This window comes from Microcaecilia unicolor, chromosome 2 (genome assembly GCF_901765095.1).
Source record: "Microcaecilia unicolor chromosome 2, aMicUni1.1, whole genome shotgun sequence".
NCBI lineage: Eukaryota > Metazoa > Chordata > Amphibia > Gymnophiona > Siphonopidae > Microcaecilia > Microcaecilia unicolor.
The window spans coordinates 205,762,742-205,783,076 of record NC_044032.1 but is presented as its reverse complement, the minus strand read 5'-3'; the positions used below and the strand labels follow the sequence as shown (position 1 = coordinate 205,783,076).

Sequence of the window (20,335 nt, the reverse complement as noted above, 5' to 3'; positions counted from 1 at the left end):
TTCTATCCTCTTAGATGGTTTTTCAGTGTGTCTCATCTGCGAACACCGACGAGCAGGGACTGTACTTCACATCTCAAAAATGTGGTATACATCTGGTGTGTGCACATACTTCACAAACTGCAGAAGCTGTTTTTACACGACCCACTGAATCTTTTCAACACTGCCAACACTGATGCCACTACAAAATACATCTCACTGGGGCAGGAGTCCTAAATCAGTCCTAGTAATTCCACCTAATCAGCTGGGTTTTCAGGATATTGGCAAAGAATATGCAAGAGATATTTACATACAAGACAGACATGATATAAAACCAGCATCTCCCACCTATTCACTGTGGATATCCTGAAAACGTAACTACTGGCTCACTTAATCAGCGAAAACACAGCGGACATTCTGCCAGTCCCCAAATTCCATCACCGAACTGAAGCCAGGACAAAACGCAATTAAAATAACCTCCTTTGAATGTAAATTTCCTAACAGTTTCACAATGGGTCACATGAGTTACTGCATAAACTGAGTCTCATTTTTTTTACATATTCTATTTTTTTCCTGAACCCTATCCTTTTGCAAAGGATGCTGTATCTTCACTTTTCTGGATAAACAGCGAAGGTTAGGTTTAGTTTGTTAAAATAAAGCCACAGTAAACAACTTTGCTGGTATGATGTTATAGTGTATCAAACTACTAACACACAGATTTCAAATTTAACACCTTACAAAAAAATACCACATCTCAAAAATGCTAACAACACAAAAACACAATATCACAACATATACAAACACAAAAAACAACTAGAGGTAGATCAATCTGCCAAAGCAGAGGGAACAGCAGTAACAAAGCACACAGATGGGATTGAATCAGTCACAGGGCAAGACGACATCTCAAATCAGGAAGATAATTTGTTTGGAAGGACAGAAGTGTGAACAGCCACTCAGCTTTTGTTCTCTCTGCTAATTTGGAGAGGGGGGGGGGGTGCTTTTTTCATCTTATATTTTTGTAATGGGGGGGGGGGGGGTAGTTATCGACATGGGCTACTGTTGAAATGTGTTTACTATTACCCCCAATTATTAGTAACTAGGTCTCGCTGCATAAAATGGGACCTACGCTACAACAGCACAAGTTAGTGGTAAAATAGAACGTCTTTAACAGTAGTCCATGTGAATAATTATACCCCTTAATGTTATTTTAACAATGTTTGGTTAGATTCCACCTTGATTTTTTTTTTGCTTGATACAATATACTTTAATAAATATGTTGGCAGGAGAATAGGGATTCTGAGGGGTTGGATATGAATCTTCTGAGGAAACCAGAAACAAAAGTTATGTATCTTCAGCATTACAAAATTATGTTGAGAAAGCAGCTGAAATAAAACCTAGATTTTTTTTTTTATAAAGAATGACTTGAAACAAAAACAAACAAAAACACCCCACAACCCCCCCCCCCCCCCCGAGAAATTAGGGCATATTTTCTTTCCATTAGTCCTCTCCAACATTCCAGAACCTGTGGCAGTTGTGTCCATCAACCAGCAGGTGGAGACAGAGAACTGAAAACTGAGCTAAGATATCTCTCTTGGCGTCCAGTCTAGCTCCTCAGTATTCAAGTAGATACGCAGTAAGGAGAAACTCGGAATAAATACAACAACCTTAAAACAACTCGTTAACCCAACACTAACCAGTTGAGCACACGTATGGACCTCATCTCTGAACAACTTGTAGAGAACAGATATGCAGGAATCACCATACAAGGTGAGTGTCATTTGACCCATTACTTCTCACCAACTAAACCTATCAGAAACCTTGGGCAGGTCTCTGGAATAGTGGCGAGGACTAATGGGAAGAAAAAGAGACAATATCTCCTTCCATTATGTAGCTTCTCACTATTCCAGAACATATGGGATGTTCAAAAGCAAGTGGTGGGATCTTGGCACCATTGCCCTGAGGGCCGAAGCCCCAAAACTGGCTTCCAAGAGTGCCGCAACATCCACCCTGAAGTGTTTGGCAAGGTATACAGCATTGACCACATCGCTGACATGCATATATCCACTGGAAACAGTAAAGTAGTCTCCACCCAGGATGTCTTTGAACGTCTCATATAATGAGCCTGCAAGACTGAAGGAGCCTGCTTCCCTGCAAGCAAATATGACTGACTTGATAGTCTCCTTCAGCCATCTAGCAATTGTGGGCTTGGAAGCCATGAGGCCAAGTCTCTGTTTACCAAAAAGCTCAGTCCGATTTGCGAAATTCATTTGTGGCTTCCAGATACCTAATGGACTCTACAGACATTGAGAAGCTTCAGTACTCTCTACAAAAGAACGGAAGCTCCACAGATTGGTTGAGATAAAGTGCCGATACCATTTTTGGAAGAAAAGGAAGGATCTGTGCACAGGGAGACCCCTGCCTCCTAAAGTGAAGAAAGGGATCCCAACAAAAGAGCCTGAAGCTCTGAAACCCTACATGCTGACGCAACAGCCACCAAGACCACTTTCTTTAGTGTGAGATCTTTCAAGGCGGTCTTCTGGAATGGCTCAAAAGAGGCTTCTGAAGAACCAAAAAAATTAAAGTTCCACTCTGGACACTGCATACGAAAGGAAGACCACAAGCGGCTCACTCCCCATAAGAACTGAACCACAAGAGACGTCTTCTGTAGTTGGCCTCTAAAACAGGCCAACGCCATAACCTGAACATTTAGAGAACCCAACTTCAATCCTTTCTGAAGGCTTGCTTGGAGAAATGCTACGATATAAGTGATCTAAGCAGAGAAGGGAGACAGTCTGTGCTCAAAACACCAGCCATCACATCATCCTCCACACCCTTGCATACACCATTGATGCAGATCGTTTCCAAGTCTGACAATACAGTAACAGCAATGACCAAGACAGAAAAACCTTTCCATCTCAACTGAGATTTTATTGGAAAGGGAGCTCCAAAGGTCAAATTACCAGGTGACAACCACCACTGCATACTCTGTCTGGCAACCAGCATCCATGGAAGATGAATATTGTACTTCTGTGACATTGGAGACCAGCGACTGAAGAGATTCTTGTAACGGCTGCATATGAGCCCTTGCCCAGCACCACTTCCCATTGTGCCATCACTGACCCCTTAATCTGGATGTAGCCCCAGACCTGGGCCTGCCTTGACTGAGAACACAATCTGCTGAGAACCACTATGCCTCGAGATCGAGGGTGGTGAGAAAATTCACCCGCTTAAACTGAGGCTATGACTGATCTTAGTGTCTATGCAAAAGCAGGACACTCAGAAGCAGCTGTTTAGACCTGGGAGATCTAAGACTAGATGAAAAGTGCCTTCCTTCTTTCGGATAATGAAGTAGATGGGAGTATCTGCCTTGTCCCTGTTCAGCCTGAGGAAGTGGAACAATGGCCCAGAGCACCAGCAAGGAATCTATGGTGATCTGAACCTCAACAGTCTTGGTTCCCTTTTGACAAGGACACTGCAAGAGTGACCGGGCAGGAGAACTCAACTTGTAACCTTCTGTAAGGACATCCAGAACCCACTGATCCGACATGATTTTGGCCCACTCCTCCCGAAACTCCTTAAGACATCCTCCCACTTGAGGAAGAGAAAAGTTCAGTCTTGCATCACTGCAAATCTCTGGAGGCATTGGATGGTCCAGCTGATGGAAAGGAGTATGTCCTGTCCACATGAAAGGAACACTGGTGTGCCTGAAACTGAAAGCAGGACTTCTGACCATATTGCTGATAACCAAGCTGGTACAGTCTGCTGTCTTGAAATTGAGATTGAGCACCACCTGAAGATAGATGACCAAAGGCTTTTGACTATCCTCTGGCAACCGTTGTGGCTTAATTTCTCCCAGTTCTTTCACCAAGTTACTGAGACCTTCTTCAAATAGCCACTTGCCCCAAAAGGGCAGTTTAACTAGACGTGACTGACGATGCACCTGCTGCCAATTGCCGCAACCAGAGTTGCTAATGTGCCGTGATAGCCAGAGACATACTGCAGCTTGTAACCCTTAACATGAAGCCCCATGTGCCTCCACTCAGGTCTAAAACCTCTTATTCAGCCCGGAAGCCACAGTTCCCAGTGGGAGACTTCCACAATCTTTAATCTGACGAGCCTTGGAGGGAGGGGGTGCAGCCTGTGTGGCTGCCTGGGGTGCCAGTGCTACCACAGGAGACCTAGCACATGTGCAGCAATAGAAAAGGGAGCACAACACTCACAGGCCCTGCTCCTTGTTTCGGTTTCCTCGATTACAGGAAGCCCATGCAGCACCCCTCCTCCCACCAAAAAACAGCAGCAACATCTCCACAAGAAATCAGTAAAAACACAAAAGAAAAATAAAAGTACTAGAGAAAGAAATAATAAAAACCAAACAGGTTTGCCTATAGACTTCAAGGTAATTAAAAAAAAAATAAAAAAGGGAAATTTGAAAAATGCCAGCTACAGCCAAGGAAACTTTTATCTGCTTTGTGCTGTCATTGGTCTCAGTGGACACTGGAAAAGTAAGCCACCCGGATGGCAGTGCAGGAGGCTGATGTACCTTACAGTGCTGGCCAAATTACACCCCCATGTCCTACAACGAGACCACAATCCTGGCCCCATTCAAAGCCAACTTCTTTTCAATTTCCAAAATTTAAAGTTGGTTTTGTACTCTCTCTTCAGCAGCTTGGCCTGCAATGCTCTCATCGAAAAAGAACAAAATTCTTTAGGGTGGGGAGGGGGGAGGCATGCGGCTCTTTCTCTGGGCTTTTAATTGGCTGGCAGTTCACAGAGGTCAGGAGCAGCTCGGCAGAGGTCACCGCCTGGGAAACAAAGGCCAGCTAATGTCACATGACCTCACCAATGGGACTGCAGCTGTGAACAGATTCTGGGCCTCGCTAATGTTTTCCAGACACTTTCCCTACCACAAGTCACACACTGGAAAAACTCTCGTTTTATGCCCGCTGCTCACATGTTCCGAGTATGCAGCAGGCAAAAGCAGGTTAGAGGGGGGGGGGGGGGGGGGGGTGGAAAGAAAAACAGCAATGGGCAATGCATGCTGAAATAAATACCACGTTCACCCCCCCCCCCCCCCCCCCCAAAACACATCTCAACCAAAGCCCTGCACTTCAGGGACAAACTAAAGACTAGCTGTAAAATCTGTCAGGTTATTAAAAAGGAACAAAAAAAATGCTTTCGTCCTCCACTACCTGCATTTATACAGATCATCTTTCACCCTAAGATCTTGGTGACAGGGAGAGCAGTTCCGATGCTTCTGCAACCTGCGTGCTGCCACTTCAGAGGTGAAAGGAGCAATGCTACAGTTGAGTCCACTAAGGCCCAAACTTATAACACCGATATACGCCATCCCAATGATTTCAAATCTCCACTGTTCTAAAAACTTGGGGGGGGGGGGGGGGGGGGCGTTGTTTTAAATTTCTTGTTCAATTTGGACAACAAAGCTTTTGCTCACAATTCAGTTGGGAGCTTTGAAAATGATCCTCAAAGGGCCTTGCCCTATGTCTTGGTGCCAGACAAGGCCATTTTTAGGCCTTTTAGTCCTCTGGTGTACACAAAACAAAACAGCACTCATATCCAGTACAACAGGTAATCAAGAGGCAAGACTAAATGAAAAGGAATGCCACCGACGACACTGGTACCCAGACTGGCAGTGGTTGCCTTAGGACACAGCAAGCCACTCCACCTCTTAGGGCTCTTTTGGCCAAGCCACAGTAGTGATTCTCATGTGGCAAATGTGATGAAGCCCATAGGAAGTGAATGGGCTTCGGCACATTTGCTGGGCCGGGAATCACTACCACAGCTTAGTAAAAGAGTGTCACCCTTAGTGTCACCTTCATTCACTGCACAATGACCAGCACTACAGAAAAAAAACCCAAAACTTAACACATTAGGGATTTTCTCTCCATTTTAAAATGCATTCAACTTTTCTCAAAGGAACATGCATTCTCAATTTAAGGCTCAAGAGGCAACTGTCAAAAGCTAAAGGAGGAAAAACATCTAATAGTAAGAAGCATACTGATTTGCTAACAAATACTTGAAGGGATTAAGCTGGTTTCCAGTCAGCATACTTCTATTTCTTTATAAAACCATTCCTGAGCCTACTCATTACCTAATGAAATCTCTTGATGCGATTGGTTCAACTCCCTAAAAATTCTTCCAGATGGGCATGCTCCAGAAAAACATAAAAGAGGCAATTCTGTAAGCCAGTGCTACATTTATGCGCTATCAGTGTGCCTAGTAAATAAAATAGCGGTGTTTATGCGTGAAAGTTAAGTGCTAAAGGATTTAGGTGAACTGTTTATAGAACAGCATTGAGCACTGCCAGGAGGTTACATGCGAGCAAAGCCTTGGCATATCAAAGCGACGTGTGCAGCTTATAGAATACCACTGGCCGTGTGCATGCATAATGCACTTAACTGTACCGACTTATGCCAGCCACTGATTGGTCATAATGCGATTTTTCTAGAATGGCTTACAGGCACCCCTTCTGGTGCTTAGAATGAGGTGCCAATTTATAGAATTGTGGGGGGGGGGGGGGGGGGGGGGGGGGGAGAGAGAGAGATATCCAACGTCTCCAACTAGTCCAGAATACAGCCATATGCCTTCTTACTGGGGTTAAACACTTTAATCATACTATTCCCTTGTTACGTTAGGAGCACTGGCTGCCCGTATCACTGAGTTTCTTACAAACTACTTTTTTTGGTTCACAAAATTTATCATTCTAGCCAACCTTTATATTTATCTCAATATCTGGTACCTTAGTCCATCGAGAACCCTTTGTTCGTCTCAGGAACACCTACTGCAAGTACCTTCACTCCATGGCATCCATCGTTCCTCTATACGGACTAAGATATTTAGCATGATGGGCCCTGTGCTCTGGAATGCTGTCCCACCGATGCTCTGCTCATAAGTTTCTCTGCCAACTTTTAAGGCTCAGCTTAAGGCCTACCTATTTACCAAAGCCTTTGGCTCCTGCCAAACTTCGCTGCCTGCTGCATCGATTGATGACGCTGAAGCCACATGATAGTGTCTCTCCCTATTTACCTAGTGTGACTCTCCTGTTAATACCCGTTTCCCAAATTAAACTGAATTTCTTTACCTTTCCTATTACATTGTAGCTCTTTTCCATTTCCTTTTAACCTATTTGTAAACTGCTTTGATTGGCTCCCCTCTTTAGCAGTATATCAAGACAGATAAACAAAACCTGAATAGATCCAGTTTAACCCAGTACTTTCTTTTAACTGTAGGATCTGGCACCACGATCCTTCAGTTGCAGCTGCTCAAGGATTATTTCCCTCTATTGTATACATCTCCCCTGCCAACACTGTCATTGTAGTTAACAGTTCTGGGCCAGGGCTTCTTCTGGAATCCACCACTGGCTGTAAGTGTGGCTACTAGGTATCATTTTTAAAGCAAAGACTACAACTACACTTCCTGCAGCCCTCCAAAGCTGTGAACAGTGTCTTTCTGCAGTATTCTCAGCTCCAGCTGACACAGGACACAGAAAACCTGACTGGAGCTCAAACAAAACACTGGCCCGGTTCAATCATTTGGCACTCAGCGGGATGCTCCTACACTAGGACAGTGTAACAGGTAGCAACATACCTTCCAACAGAGTGTGAAACCCTTTGAGAAAAAAAACAAACAAACAGTATTTCAGCTTACCTCCACATAGGTCCTTTGCCAGGCCTCCAGGATCGCTGCAGCTTTGTCTTCATTCCAGTTGATATGGGAAACATAATCATAATCCTTGAAGTGCTCAAACATTTGCTTGGGTGTCATGAGCTGAAACATGGTCTGTAAAGCCTGGGCGCTGTAAGAGAAACATCAAGGAAAGAAGAAAAAACTAAACTCATGAACTGAACATTATTTAAGCATCTTGCTCAAAGAACTCTTGACAGCCTGTGCGTTTTTCCCTTTCCCCTAAACATGCTATCTCCACTTCTTGCCTGCGTGCAGCGAGACATTCATATACTTATTCTCAAGTTAACCACTACAAGCGTGCCAAGGCCCCAAGCAGGAGACAGCCAGCTGTGCCTGGGCAGCTTTCACGACTCTTCACCATGTCAGGAGACCAGAGGATCTTGCAGGGGCCAGATCCCCCATTACAGGGGAGATGGACACTAACCTGAGCCTTGTTGTTTCAGTGCAGAGGCGGAGAAGCTTGCTATATGAGCAGCGCAGTCTTGCAGGGCTACAGATATTAGACATGCAGCCCATTTCCTCTTGTATATACAAAAGGCGATAGGTTGAAGCACAGGAACTCAGACATGCGTAACTGGCATGCAAAGGATTGCCAGGCTCTTTGCTCTTCTCAGACAAGAATTAGTAGACTGAGCTCTGATATTCAACAGAAATCCATGCAGCACACAAAGGGCAATTATGGTTTGTCAGAAAATGTCTGTTCTCCCTGTGCTGCCCAGATAATTGTACTTTTACCTTAGATGATCTGCAGGCAGCCCCCTGTCACTTATGTCTCCTGTATTTGTAGCCACAGATCACCCACCCCCAGGCCCTCCTCTATGGGCCTAATTCACAAAGGATTCTCTAAAATCTGTGCTTAATGGAAGAAAACCTTTACTAAATAAGACCCCACATCTATTACATTTTTACACCCTGCAGTTTATACGTGGCATGAAGTCATTGGCCCTGGAATGTTCCGGCAACAGACCTCTGTGCTAGAACCGCCAAAGGGAGTGAAACAGTATCTCCAGCAAAATCATTCCACAGGCCTAGCAAGAGAGTAAAGAACATGGGGAAGGGGATGTTTGTTAAATTGAGAAACGTTGTGCCAAGCCTTACCAAGCTCCATTGAGCCCTGTACAGAACAGCCTGGAAGTGTGCAGTAGAGGCTGAACCAACAACCCAAGCCTCATGCAGACCTGTCCATGAGCCTACCTGATTAGACTTCCACTGCTGTTCTTCACTGTGCCTCCGACTATCAGTTCCTCCTGCCAGTGCATGTACTTCCTGGACAACCCGTAGCATCCACCACTTAAAACCAGGGCTACGTCAAGAGGCTGGAAGCACAAGATACACAGAGTGACTTCTGGCTCATACCAGAGGGGAGACATCGGATTACACACCGTCCAAAACAAAGATTTTAAAATGCTTTCATTACTTCCTAACCGCTGCCTACCAAATGGACGCAACATGGGTTACTGTTAAGACGGGTTATTTTACTACTAACTCATGCTGTTTTATCACATGTCCCATTTGATAGAACGAGACCTAGCTACTAATCGCTGGGATTAAACACCGCTTAACGGTAGTCCAGACCAATAACTCCCCCCCCCCCCCCCCCCCCCCCACAATCTTGGGCAACAATTTCTTCAAAGCATGATGCTTCGAAGAAACAGCTGCTTACTCAATGTCAGAAAGCACACACTGTACTTCTATGGAGTGTTTTTACAACTTAATATTGTGACAGTCATAGAATTAAGTTATGAAAACGATCCATGAAAAGTACAGTGTGTTTTTCTGAGGGGAGGGACCCGGTACCCTAACTGTAACACCCCAGACCACAAGAGATGCGGTGCACAGAAGAAGAAACTAAAGGAGAAAAAAAAGCAAGAAAGAGAGAGGAGACTAAGGGCTCACCTCCTTCCACCTGCTGGAGACTGAGATTACTGAGACTGGGGTCACATGGCCAGGGCTCTTATTGGCTCCCAGAGTCAGAACTTCTCAGTCTGCACCTGCTGGAAGGAGTGCACAACCCATCAGTCCGATCCTGGACTGGTCTGGAGGGACACTAAGGAACGCTTCATGAAAAGTACAGTGTGTTTTTCTGACATTTGAGTAAGCAGCTGTGTCTGCATGGCATTATGTTTTGAAGAAATCAATTTAAAATACTTAAAAAAATAAAAACAAACAAAAAAAAATCAACATGCTGTGTTTAATTCATACTAGGGCTGTTCTACATTTTCTATCCAGGACTGATAAAGGGGGTGGGAGTAGGGGTGAGACAGAGTGTAACATCAGAATTAAAAGGAGCAATTATGGCCCCAATATTCAGTGGTATAGATCTGGAAAGGACTGTCTCCTACCTAAGTCATGCTTACCAAGGTCACACCCAGATTTTCAGCAGCATTATCCAAACAATGCTTAATATCTTTACTGACCACCCCAGCAATATCTGGATAGAGACAAGGCAATCCAGGTGTAGAGCCACAAATTATGTGGGTACCACCAATATCTCAGATAACTATCTGGACAAGTTATTCAGCACTGGTATATGAATAGCTGTTCTATCGTGGTACTTGGATAACTTCAGTGGCCACTCTATACCCAAATATTCAGGGTTGGCATCCAGGGACCACCTGGCGCCGAATATCTGAATATGACTTTAAAATATCGTCTCATACATAGCATGGACTCCTTAACAGCACGCATAAGATACAAGAGAGGTCATGTGTGAATGGCAAGCTTAAAATAAAGGGAGGCGAGTTTAGGCACAATATGAAGCATCCCAAATGCTCTTGCTTTACTCGACACTCGGCAATTCTTACAGTGGAATTTCTGCTACGTGAGCATCTGGGCAGTGCATAAGACAAGTGTCGGCACATCTGTGTCTGCAAGAGCAGAGGGAAGAAGCAGAGCCCTGTATCAAGAATTATAAAATTTAGAAGCTTTTCGTGGGCATATTTCACCCAAGTTGTAAGAGAGCACCAGGCTCTGTAGTCAGCAGTCAACTGCACCATTTTTAGAAAAAAGGTAAGATATAAAAGGAAGAAGAGAAAATTCAAGAGGATTAGAAATAACATAACTGTAACTTCTTTCTTCGGCCAAAAATCTTTCCAAGACCAACAGCTACTATTATCGCTACACGTGAACTACAGAGATCTTTTCCTTCCTTCCTTTATATATATTAAGGATTGACATGTGTGGACCTTGCAATATTAACTAATTCATATTTCAACCTTCTGCATAAATCCAAGGCTTCACGTGTAAAAATCCATGAACATATAGACAGAAGGTGGAAAAAGAGCTCCTGGAACGGGCACACTTACTCCAGTTGAATTTTTGTTGGGGGCTGTGGCTGGGCAATCAGAATCCGCAGGGTTCAGGCAGGGTCGATCCATATAGCCATGACCAACCTCAGCCTTGTTCAGCATTTCCTCCCAGCTGTCCATTTGATAGTTTATTTTCTTTACCTCCTCCAGGAATTCCAAAGGGTCAAAGTTTGTCCACTGCAAAGGGGGTTTACCTCTGTGAAAGAAATCAGCCAGGAATGAGGAAAAAAACACTCTTGAAATCCTGGAAGCAGACACAGTCACAGCTGTGCAGTCTGTACAGAAGGACTCAGGAAACAATCCTACAACGGTCAGAAATAAACTAAGAATACTTGTTCTGCATTTATTTTTAACAATGAGCAACAGTTTTGTAAGAGTAACTTTCAAAGCTGCCAGTATGGATGCAAAGTTTGGGCATAGTTATTACCTGCAGTCTTTCCCTCCAATTTTCAGAGTCTACATGTACATCTGATTTGAAAATTGTCATGGGCATACAGTACTCAAACACCTCCATCAGATTTGGGTGTGGTTGAAAGAAAACCAGTGGAAAAAGTGCATACATAGTTTTGAAAAAACAAACCATGCACCACATCGCCAAGAAGCTAGAAACATTTATGGGGTGGAAGGGTGGGTAGTTTTTCCTACAAAGGTAAAATAATTTTTACCCACATAAATCACTTTGGAAAAGTGCCCTCCTATGACTGCTGTCTTATCTGCACCTTTACAACCGCATAAACCCAATGTCTGGAAGCCTCACTGCAGTGCATGCACAAGATACCAGAAAGCATATGAATCGTGAGCTGGGGATTAAGAAGGGGTCACGTCTCCCATCTACTGGAGAGAGTGAATTTTGTTTTCCAGGACAGTTTTCCAGAGAAGACATGAGATGGCCTCTTTCCTTGAAAGCAGTAGATGTGGTTGAGTATAATGTAGAAAGGCTAAGCTAGAAGGGGTGGAGTGGCCTAGTGGTTAGAGCACCAGTCTTGCAATCCAGAGGTGGCCAGGTCAAATCCCACTGCTGCTTCTTGTGATCTTGGGCAAGTCACTTAACCCTCCATTGCCTCAGGTACAAACTCAGATTGTAAGCCCTCCTGGGACAGAGAAATATCCAGTGTACCTGAATGTAACTCACCTTGAGCTACTACTGAAAAAGGTGTGAGCAAATCTAAGTAAATAAACGTACTGGGGCGGGGAAGTATGCAGGTTTATCCTATAATTCCTCCCAGGATCTTAGGTGTAGAGTACACAAAATGGTGGAACCCCCCCCCCCCCCTCTTGTTTGTGCCTTATTGTTTTGGCTACATCTTTACCGCTATCCATGCACAGCCTGGGTGACATTGTCCTTTGGAGCAAAAAGCAGCTAGAGAGGAGTAGGGGCATAGATAGATGGCCAATTTTGGGTGGGCATGGAATTCACCCCCCCCTCCCCCCGCCCACAAACCCCAAATATTAAATACTTGAGCTGGCAGGGATCCCCAAATCCTGTCAAATGAAAATTTCCTCTTCCTTCTCGAGCAGCACTTGCCTCAAACTGATGCTGCTGCCTGCAGGCTGTGCATGCTCAGTGCTTTTGCATGTGTGAAAACTGAGCATGTGCAGAAGGGCCGGTCTAAGCATCAGCTCAAGGCAAGTGCTTCTGGCTGACATTTGGAAGAGCGAGGGCTGCCCAAGGAGAGAAAATCTTCAGCTGGCAAGGTTTGGGAATCCCCACCAGCCACAGCAAGAAGGTCACAATTTTGGGTGGGCCCGAGTCCAAAGTGGGTGGGCCCCGGCCCACCCGTGGCTATGCCATTGGACACGAGAATGTGAGCTGGGTGGAAGAGAACCCACAGGGGGTCATGATTACACTTGCTGGGTCTAAATACTATTTTGTAAAATACAAATCAAAATATCTGATCTTTAATACCATCAATACCACTTTAGCCCTATGACAGTGAACCAAACAACTTTCTTACTCCCACCACCACTGTCACCGCTGCTTCCCCCTCTCACCCTTCAATCTGAGGTTTACAGACCAGAAAAGCTTTCGGCTATTTTTTTTTTTTTTTGGCTTGTGGTTCAAACCACACTGTATCTGCTTAACCAGGCTTGAGTCATCATTCCAAATCTCCTAACCAGAAAAACGTAAAACCCTTCACTCCCCATCTAAAACTGCACATTAAGAGATGGCCAAAATGGAGACCAGAACAGTAATTCTGAACACCATTTCAAATTTAACCAAAAAATGTCTGTACATGGCAATTACATGAACAATTAACCCTTCCTGCTATGTGGCAAAAAAAAAAAAAAACCAACATATCACAGTGCAAGAAAGGTACAAAGGAAGAAAAATACAAATAATGTTTGAGTTTCAACAGAGATCAGAATGGGGTTGTCCCCCTTCTCACTATTTTCACTTGAAGGGTCTTTTTTTTTTTTTTAATTCAAAGAATTTACCTCCAAAGTCTTTCATTTTACAGGCTCTTTAGGATAAACTCAAAAGCAAATCTTCATCAAACAGCCATCCTTTCCCCACAACCCCGGCACAAAAAGCAACAACGTGAGACCATGGATATTCTAAGTCTACAACTTTAAGGACCTGCTAGTTTTCTCTACCCAGACCTTGGCACCTCTCTGCACCCTGGCAAGTGCAGAAATAGGAAAGAGAAGGCAGGTCACTTACAGTAAATACGCAGTCCCCGACTGTAGTTTTGCACCGTCCCAGAAACAATCCAATGGTGTGATAATCAAACAAGGATAAAGAGATTCTATAATCTGCAAAAGTGAAAGACAAAAATTATTTTGCGAGGGAACATAGCACAGTTCATGGAAGCACACTGACAGACGTGCAAAGCAGAGGAGGAAAGCAAGCAGGTGGGAAAAAAAATGATGTAAATTTGTTTATTGCACATCCACATACCTGTTCCATGTATCCAGCTTCTGTGATAAGCTCGCCTGATTTATAACACAAGTGTTCCAATTTCCACTGTCTACAAAAGGAAAAGGATATGGCGTCACCCACTGGCAAACTGTAGTTGGGCTGGGGCATTTGGTTAAGTATTTCAGTAGCATTACGTCTGCATAAACACCACCTGGCCAGTCCCAAGAATCTACCAGGGGTACAGCTACAGGAGGCCTTTAAAAGGAACACCCATACCAAGATGCTGTCCAAATTCCAACTCATCACCAACCAGATCAATGCCTCTTTTGGAGGAGGTAGAAGGAAAGGCTTGCGAGACATGTTTGGTTCTTAACCTCAATTTTTTTTAAACGTTGCATAAAATAGATCTATATGGCACCAGGGCCCCAGAACACCTCAATGCTTCAGAAATAGGCATAATGCCACCTTAAGATGGCCTAGACACGCATTTCTGATTTTGCTGGTTGAAGGCTTTTCACAAGAAAGAGAAAAATGGGAAAAAAGTACTGTTATATTTGGCAAAATGGTATACTGGGAAATATAGAGGACTACTCAATGAAGCATGGTAACCCACGCTAATGTTTAACATGGATGGCGCTAACTTTTGTACCCCACTATACTGTGTTAATCTGTAATAAGCTTAGCACAAGCCATGTTCACCTTATGTTGTTGGGTTACACACTTCAGTGATTTACCATGAGTCATACACTAGACCTAAAAACAAAAGGGGCAATCAGAGCAGATGAGGCTGTTTCATAGGTCAGGGGGGTTGGCGTCATCACCCTATAGCACATGAAGTCAAGATTTAGTCCCCACAAAGTGAAGGGCACCTGGAAGTCGCTCCTTCTGAAAAAGGAAGAATATCAGCTATGACAATGAGAAGCTTTGCTATTCTCCAATTTCCCATATTTTGTTCTGCAAGCATGGTTCAACAGATACCGCAGAACTGGACACCAAAAACTCCCCAAGTCCACCCCTGTCCAAAACCAAGCTGCATGCGCTTCTTTCAAGATACGTTGCAATTTCTGGTTTAAGCGAGAAGTACCAGTTAACAGCTAAAACACTGAAGACCTTCTCTTACTTGTTGTACATGTAGACTTGTACCCTACTTGCTTCAAGTGCAGAGTGAAGGTGTTGCTGGAGTGCTTCCACTGTAAGTACATTAGCACCATCTTCTCGTGGAGTCTGAATCAGAAGCTGGGGGTTAAACATGGCCTCCTCTCCAATCTTCTGGCGTGTGTAATTTAATTCCCGGCTCACTCGCCCACCAACTACAGAAAAATAAATACGAAAAGCTGCATGAATGGCAATTCACTCTGAGGCTCCAGAGCCATTCCCTAAAACATCCACCATCATGAATATTCTGTAGTCAGATGGGAAAACCTAAAGCCAGAATTATTCAAACACATTCAAGTGTACAGTTTTTTTTTTTTTTTTTTTTTTAATGAATGTTTTGTGACGGTATTTTTCCAACACTTTTGGTTTCACTCCATGCTGGTAGGATAATTGAATAACCCCTGGGATACGAGCCGTAAATTTAAAATCCTAGCACTATAAAAATGGTTGACTGTATTTCCTACATCCACCGTAAAATGTGCAGATGAATGTCCTATGTATGTGTTAGTCATCAGCTTTGCAGAATTAGGACCTACTGGAAACAAGTTTTAAATTAGGGCTTCTATTCTTCGGTTTTTAAGAACCATAAGTGTACATGCTGATTTTACAGCTACTTAGGAGCTCTTGGAGGATACAAACCTGTTTGACAGTGTTCTCATGACACAGGTACCTTTTCTGGTAGAATCCAATATGTACATTTGTATCACTTAAGGGCTTTCCTGTTTTGTTTTTTAATTGGTTAAAACCTAAAATCAGAAGCCCTAATACAGAATCTCCTCATAGCTAATACAAATGGTTCATGAAAGTATTGGTGGGGGGAGGGGGGGAGGAATTAAATTTACTAACAAATAAGGCCTAATATTTTCTGTGCTAGTTATAAAAATTAGTCTCAAATTACAATCCTGCCCAAAATAACCTAGCATCCTATTAAGGTGTACTTTTTGCTCTGAATCGAGGCGATCAGTTTGACCCAGTGTGGCTATTCTTATGTTATCCCATGTTCACCGCCAGTATTCAGTTTGCTATTAACAAATTCTCTGCACACGTATCAAGCCGTGAACAACTTACAGGGGCCCCTGCAAGTGACAGTTTCCATGGCAGGCCCGAGGTTGCCAGCACCACCCCTGGTCACCCCAAGGCAATGGAGGGTTAAGTGGTTTTCCCCAAGGCCACACTGAGCCTCTGTGGGATTTTAACCCGAGCCCTTAGGTTCCCAGCCCACATATCTACCCTAAACAAAGTACTATAAAAGAAAAAAGTAGAGCATTCAATGCTTGTGCATCCTCACTGGAATCCTTCATATCTATTCTTTGTCTATTGAAGGAATGGGTTTGACCACCCCTGCAAGGGCCACAAACAGATCTTTTCTTCAGGACTGCTAAAATGAACAGTCACAAAATATTTCTACACTTTCACCCTATGAAACAGGTTCAAACACAGAGCCTGGATGCCCCTGAAAATAAAACCAGGTTGGCGAATCTGGAGGGATCAGCATCATACATGACTTGCCCATTCCACACTCAGTACCAAAATTCTAAATAATGTCAATGACACCTAACTCCAGCAAAGCAGATTCGTTCAAGTACTCGGTCGCTTCAATACAAGAAGTGGAATACAATCTGATCATCTCTAAATAGGCTTTTCATGGGCATTTCACAGGTACCAGTAGCAGCTGCTGGACTTACTGAGGTCCCCCTGCTCCCCCCATCCCATCTCACGCTTTTTCACAAATCAGAAATCTGGCCTCGTCCTGCTCCCACACGTTAATCTCTATTTAGAAACAGATCCAAAATTCCATTAGTTATGCTTAATTTAATTTCAAGCGGCAGTATTCCACTTTTACCATCCAAGTTCATATCATAATAGCAAAACAAATATGAAAAAGCAATACAACCAATACAGAAAAATAAATTTAAAAAAAAAATGAAAATAGGTTAATAATCTATACAGCTCACTATAATGACTATTTGGGGCTCTGCTGCGTCCTCATCCTCCGAGCCCCAACTTTCTTCCAATCTGTCCTAAAAATACATATAGACTTGTACACAAACCTCCCCCCGTGCAAATCCCTTTTATAACTCTCTGTGTATTAGAATATTTACACCAGCACCTAGGTTTGTACTAAAACTCATGTTTGGGAAATAAAGGGTCATAAGGTTTGTGTTTTAGAAACAGTAAGCAGCTGCCTCCTAAATTTATAAAAATCCGAAGTCCGCTGGCCTGCTACAGCAGTCACCAGAGCCAAATTCCTCCATCTAGTTTGCTCTTAGAAAAATGATGCTAAGTAGGGTTACCATATGGCTCCAGAAAAAGAACACATTGATCCAGTCCGGGTTTTGTATCCATTGAAAGCAATGGAAGTAAAACTCGGACTGGCTCAATCTGTCCTTTTTTCTGGAGCCATATGGTAACCCTAAAATAAATGAAACTTTCAGCAGGCTGTAAAACAGACATGGTATTTTATGTTTGAAGGGGTAGAGGGATGCACAGGAAAAATAATCCCTGGAAGCTAGAGGTGACTCTGGGCAAGTCAATTAACCCTCCATTGCCCCATGTAAGCCGCATTGAGCCTGCCATGAGTGGGAAAGCGCGGGGTACAAATGTAACAAAAAAAAAAAAAAAAACCAAGAGAGAAAGGCAGAAAAGATGAATACAAGTGCTGACTTCCTGTCTGCACTGAAGCAGACAAGGGAAGGAGTTCAGAAGATTATACTTCTATGGGTAACATAAGTGATATATGCATTGGCAGAGGCTTTGGAGGCTACCCAAGTGTTTGACATTAGGATCTGTACAAGTCTGTACTGTATATGGATAGCACTATTCAAAATATCACTTTTAAGATTTTGTGTTATCGCAGTTCTTAAAACCATGGACCACTGTTAGACACAGTGAGACCTGGGGTAGAAACGTGGGAGTCTAAAATCACAAGCAGGCTTCTACCTCCTTCAGCTTCAAGCAGGCATGGGGATCCCAGGGCAACTGCACTGGTTGATCCCTCCCCAATCACTGCCTGTTTTTCCCTACCTGTGTCTTGTCCACAAGGCTCCCCCCTTTACCACTAGACCCCTGAGACATCCATGTTTCTTTACTCAAAACTTCTAGACTAGGTTTTCTCAGATCAGTCTTCAGGACACACCCAGCTAGTCAAGTTTTCAGGATATCCACAATGAATATACATGAGATAAAACTGCATGCACTACCTCCATTGTATGCCAATCTCTCATTCATATTCCTTGTGGGTATCCTGAAAAATTGACTGGCTGGGTATGCCCTGAGGACTGGGTTGAGGACACCTTGTCCCACTGGTTTCTATTTTTAGCTACAAGAGATCTTTCTCTGTTTAATCCCACTCCATTTCATAACAACTCAGCTGTCCATCACAGTATGTGGTGTCTGTACTGGGGGGAGGGGCCACAAAACCACAGCTCTTCAGAATCACACAGACATATAAACGAATCCCACCCACATGACTGCAATTCCCTCCCCAGGGGCTAAGAACATTGCCTCTGTAGCATCTCAACCTGTGCCAAAATGTTTTGGAATTCAATCTAAGCCACTGACGTTGATCCATTCGCACATTCCATATTATAGCAGTTCAGTATCCTGCACTCATCACCTTGGTTTCTACAGTCTGTTCTGAGAGGATGAAAAGCCATTGGACACTGATTTCGTTACGTAAATCTCTATGATACAAATCACAGAATAAGAAGGAAAAGGGAAAAAGTACAGCAAGGAATTCTAAAGGGTTCAATCTCTAGATAGTCCCTCCTGCTAATTACTGGATATGCAAAAGTCTAGAAAGAAACAATACCATCATGCAAACTTCAACTGCAGAACTTCTTGTGTAGGCCTGGGAAGGGGGTGGGTAATTGGGTTGAACAGTGTTTGTTCTGATTCTTACATGGTTGCAAGTTTGCTTTTGTAGATGTATATCTTCTAATAAAATCAGGAAAAAAAGTTCCTTTTCTTGCAACCCTATTGCTTTTGTAGATGTATATCAATATCGTTCTAATAAAATTTTGGGGGGAAAAGTTGCAACCCTTTAAGTGGATTCTTACCAGAGAGCTATACTCAGCTCTCCAGGGCTTCCCTCGTAGCCTCAGAAAACCTTTTGGTCCACCCAGAACATACAGAATGTATTAACAGCTGCTTTAGAAGCAGAAGGCTGGAAGGGAGGGGCGGAAAGAGAAGGGCTTCTTATGAAGAGAATGGTACAAACAAACCCTTTGGTTTGCTTTACATGTTGAGTTCTACCTCACATCACCCCTTTAGCTGCTAGGTAAGAACATAAGCACTGCCATACTGGGACAGACCGAAGGTCCATCGAGCCCAGTATCCTGTTTCCAACAGTGGCCAATCCAGGTCACAAGTACCTGGCAAGATCCCAGCACAGCAAAACCGATTTTATGCTGCTTATCCTAGAAATAAGCAGTGGATTTTCCCCAAGTCCATCTTAATGGCGGCTTATGGGCTTCCCCCCCCCCCCCCCCCAGGAAATTATCTCTACCTTTTTAAAACCCTAACTGCTTTTACTACATCTAGTATGTTTGAAAAGAGCAAACAAGCGATTCACATCTACCTGCTCCACTCCACTCAGTGTTTGATAAACCTTTATCACATCTGCCCTCAGCCATCTCTTCTCCAAGCTGAAGACCTTTAGCCGCATTAGCCTTTCCTCACAGGGAAGTCATCCCATCCCCTTTATCATTTTCCTCGCCATTCTCTGTACCTTTTCTAATCCACTATATCTTTTTGAGGTTCGGTGACCAGATCTGCACACAGTATTCAAGGTGTGGTCGCACCATGGAGCGGATACAAAGGCATTATAACATTCTCAATTTTGTTTTCCATTCCTTTCCTAATAATTCCCAACATTCTATTTGCTTTCTTAACTGCTGCTGATGCACATTGAGCAGAGGTTTTCATGTTAAATTATACAGCACTGCGTAACCCTAGTAGCGCTTTAGAAATGTTAAGTAAAGCATCATCAACAATGACACCTAGATCCCTTTTTCTGGGTGGTGACTCCTAATGTAGAACCATGGATCACATTACTATGGTTTGGGTTCCTCTTTCCCACATGCACTACTTTACACTTGATCACATTAAAAGCCATCTGCCATTTGGTTTATTTTAAAATGATAAAGAGGAAAATGCTAGCACCTCTTGCTACTACAGAGAAGAAAGCACTTCAGCTCTTGTTCAATGCAAGGCACGGGTCTCAGGAGAGGGTCTACTAGAACTCGAGCTGTGTGTGTCCCAGGCTGCAATCAAATTCTCAATCCTATCATCAGAGAGTCTGCTTCCAAAGCAGTTTTTTCTCTTCTTGCAG

At 43.5% G+C, this 20,335-nt stretch overlaps 1 protein-coding gene across 2 annotated transcripts in view; it reads right to left on the bottom strand.

Annotated features, from left to right (window-relative positions):
* The window catches only part of PTCH1 (patched 1), a 116,194-nt gene that overhangs the window by 69,121 nt on the left and 26,738 nt on the right, over positions 1–20,335 (bottom strand). For both annotated transcript variants that reach the window (XM_030193648.1, XM_030193647.1), the window contains exons 3-8: positions 14,969–15,158; positions 13,888–13,957; positions 13,651–13,742; positions 10,986–11,184; positions 8,875–8,996; positions 7,642–7,789 (exon numbers count right to left, since the gene is read on the bottom strand). In XM_030193648.1, the coding sequence (XP_030049508.1) occupies positions 7,642–7,789; positions 8,875–8,996; positions 10,986–11,184; positions 13,651–13,742; positions 13,888–13,957; positions 14,969–15,158 (821 nt within the window). The remainder of the gene's footprint in view (positions 1–7,641; positions 7,790–8,874; positions 8,997–10,985; positions 11,185–13,650; positions 13,743–13,887; positions 13,958–14,968; positions 15,159–20,335) is intronic.